Source organism: Penaeus japonicus, unplaced genomic scaffold, assembly GCF_977035675.1.
Source record: "Penaeus japonicus unplaced genomic scaffold, GWHDUDI00000001_assembly GWHDUDI00000004, whole genome shotgun sequence".
Lineage (NCBI taxonomy): Eukaryota > Metazoa > Arthropoda > Malacostraca > Decapoda > Penaeidae > Penaeus > Penaeus japonicus.
The window spans coordinates 17506400-17508899 of NW_028234406.1; the positions used below are offsets into that span (position 1 = coordinate 17506400).

Sequence of the window (2500 nt, forward strand, 5' to 3'; positions counted from 1 at the left end):
AATGAGGCAGCAGCACTGTGGGCACTACAGCAAAGGCCTGTGGATGTGTTCCCAAAAAAATCAGTTCAGTGTATAAATGATTTTTTAAAAGATGTAGGACAGTAGCAATCAATACATTTTTTTTTTCGGTGATTTGAAATTATAGCTGATGTTCTGTGTTGTTGCTTGTCCAGATATCATTTTCCAAAAAATGCATGAGGCTGAAAAAAGAAAAAAAAAAATAAAAAAAAGAATTATATGTATATTGGATTTATAATAAAAAAAACATAAAGAACCCCCCCCCCACACACACACACACACACACACACACACACACACACACACACACACACACACACACACACACACATACATACAGACACACACAAACACACACACACACGCACACGAACACACACACACACATACACGAACACACACACGCACATATAAAGGGCCGGCTTAAGGAGGTGCGGGGCCCATTTAGCAACAAATTTGGTCGGCCTAAGTTCCCAAGGTCTGTAGAATCGTAGGAATGTGAAGCTAGGTGATTGGTAGAACCGAGAGCAATCAAAATGTGCTCTTCAACATGCATGCGAGTTGATTGATATACAGGCGCGGGGACCGATTGAGAGCAATTGGTCCAGTTGCACGCACACACACACCTACATATGAATGTGTATGTATATATGAATATATATATGTGTATATATATATATATATATCCCTTTACTTCCCAATTTTTTTTCTTTCTTGGAAAAAAATAATTTTTCAGTTCTTTCCACTTCTTTTCATCATTTATGTCTAGTTATTTTGTGTTTTTCATCATAACATAAATAACAAATAACTTAGAATTAGAGGACTAATTCGTCCATATTGGGCACAGTGAATAATGGGGAATTTCTGATAAAAGAAAATATGTTTTTATGATCAGCTTTAAGTTTTTTTGCCTTCTTATGTTTTATTTTTGTTTGCAATGGTTTACACTATACTATTAAGCAGTTTTATTACTTTTTGCATCAATTATGATATAGTAACAAAAAATGTTATTGTCACTTCATTGAATTGTATGAACTAAAAAATTCTTGACAAAATAAATGAATATCACTTATGGAAAAAGAAAACAAATTCCGTTTTCTTTACTGCTGCAGGACATTGTCTACCGAGTATGAAATTCTACATAGCAGTTTTGCTTCCCATTAGGCAAAGGTTTACCTTGCATTTGGAAACATACAATATTGTTTTTTCCCTTGCATCCTTTTTTCTTACACATCCTTCTCTGGTCTTCTACAGCAGGCCAATGGCCAACACTGTCATATCTGATAGGATGATCAGGCAAGGTTTGAGGTCTTCCAACTTTAGTCACTTTGTGTCTTGCATCAGTAGCATCTGAAAGAGATGGTCTTCCTCTTTTACGATTGCATTCTTTACCTGCCATTATCAAAGAAAATGCTACTTTTATTTTGAAAAATGCCAAAGGAATTACCTCTGACTTTGGTAGCTGGAGGTTGAGTGCATCCCTTCTGTACAGTAGCCAACTGTTGACAATCACCATGTCAATCATATGGTGGGACCAGTGCATCCTAACATTAGGAAGTTTGCTAATTGAAAAATATATACACAAACCAAGCCATTGTTCAATCTCATTACGATCCACGTTGAGAGGCTTGTTTGGATTTTTTTGTACTGAGTAAAGGTTTTATTGTGTTACAAATAAATCAAGGAGATCATCTGTGAGGAATTGCCTTTCATACTCAATGGGTTGACGTAAATCATCATCAAATACATGATTTTGGCCAAGAAAGGTGTAATTCTGTGTAACATCATTGCAATCCGGAGGCACCCATGATGTTGTAGAGGCCCTGGCATTAGCTCGAGCTCTTCTGGCTGTAACTTGTGGAGCCTCTTCATTTTCCACTGTAGTGTCTGCAACCTCCAAAACTACAGTGTCACTGTCTTCAGAGAGTGGCAGTGATGCATCAGAAGTTGCCCTTTCAGCATAACTCTCTTCAACTTGTTCTGTATCTAAAAAAAAAAAAAAAAAAAAGAAAGAAAGAAAGGTCATAATGACTAAAATTTATATGTTTCAAAAATATAAAAATTGTAGGTCATGATTCAATTAAAAAAGAAATTCAATTTACCAGTAAGTAGATTTGTGGGCATAACAGGGTCATCTGCTTCCTCTTCCTCAGTTTCAACATCACTGTCTATGTTTTCTAGATTAACTTCTTGTACAAATTCATGATCTCTTGCTCGTACCCTGTCAAGCTGTCTGCCATAAAAGGTTGACGATGGGATACCTGTAAAAAAGTAATAATAATAATAATTATAATAAATAATAATGATGATAACAATAGGCATTATATCTCCCACTGGACTAACAACATGACCGTAGCCTAAATTGATATCTACAAAATATTCGAAGTAAATGTACATTTTCTCATCACTAGATATGTACAAAAATGCTGTGTGTTCCCAAGCGGACGAATTAGTCTGCTAAAATAATCTATTATATAATCTA

At 35.5% G+C, this 2500-nt stretch overlaps 1 protein-coding gene across 1 annotated transcript in view; it reads right to left on the reverse strand.

Annotated features, from left to right (window-relative positions):
• Positions 1 to 1216: 1216 nt before the first annotated feature.
• The window catches only part of LOC147471951 (uncharacterized), a 10099-nt gene continuing 8815 nt past the window's right edge, over positions 1217 to 2500 (reverse strand). Inside the window, exons 2-3 of the mRNA XM_086535792.1 lie at positions 2121 to 2279; positions 1217 to 2004 (exon numbers count right to left, since the gene is read on the reverse strand). Of these exons, the coding sequence (XP_086391918.1) occupies positions 1679 to 2004; positions 2121 to 2279 (485 nt within the window). The 3' untranslated portion in view covers positions 1217 to 1678. The remainder of the gene's footprint in view (positions 2005 to 2120; positions 2280 to 2500) is intronic.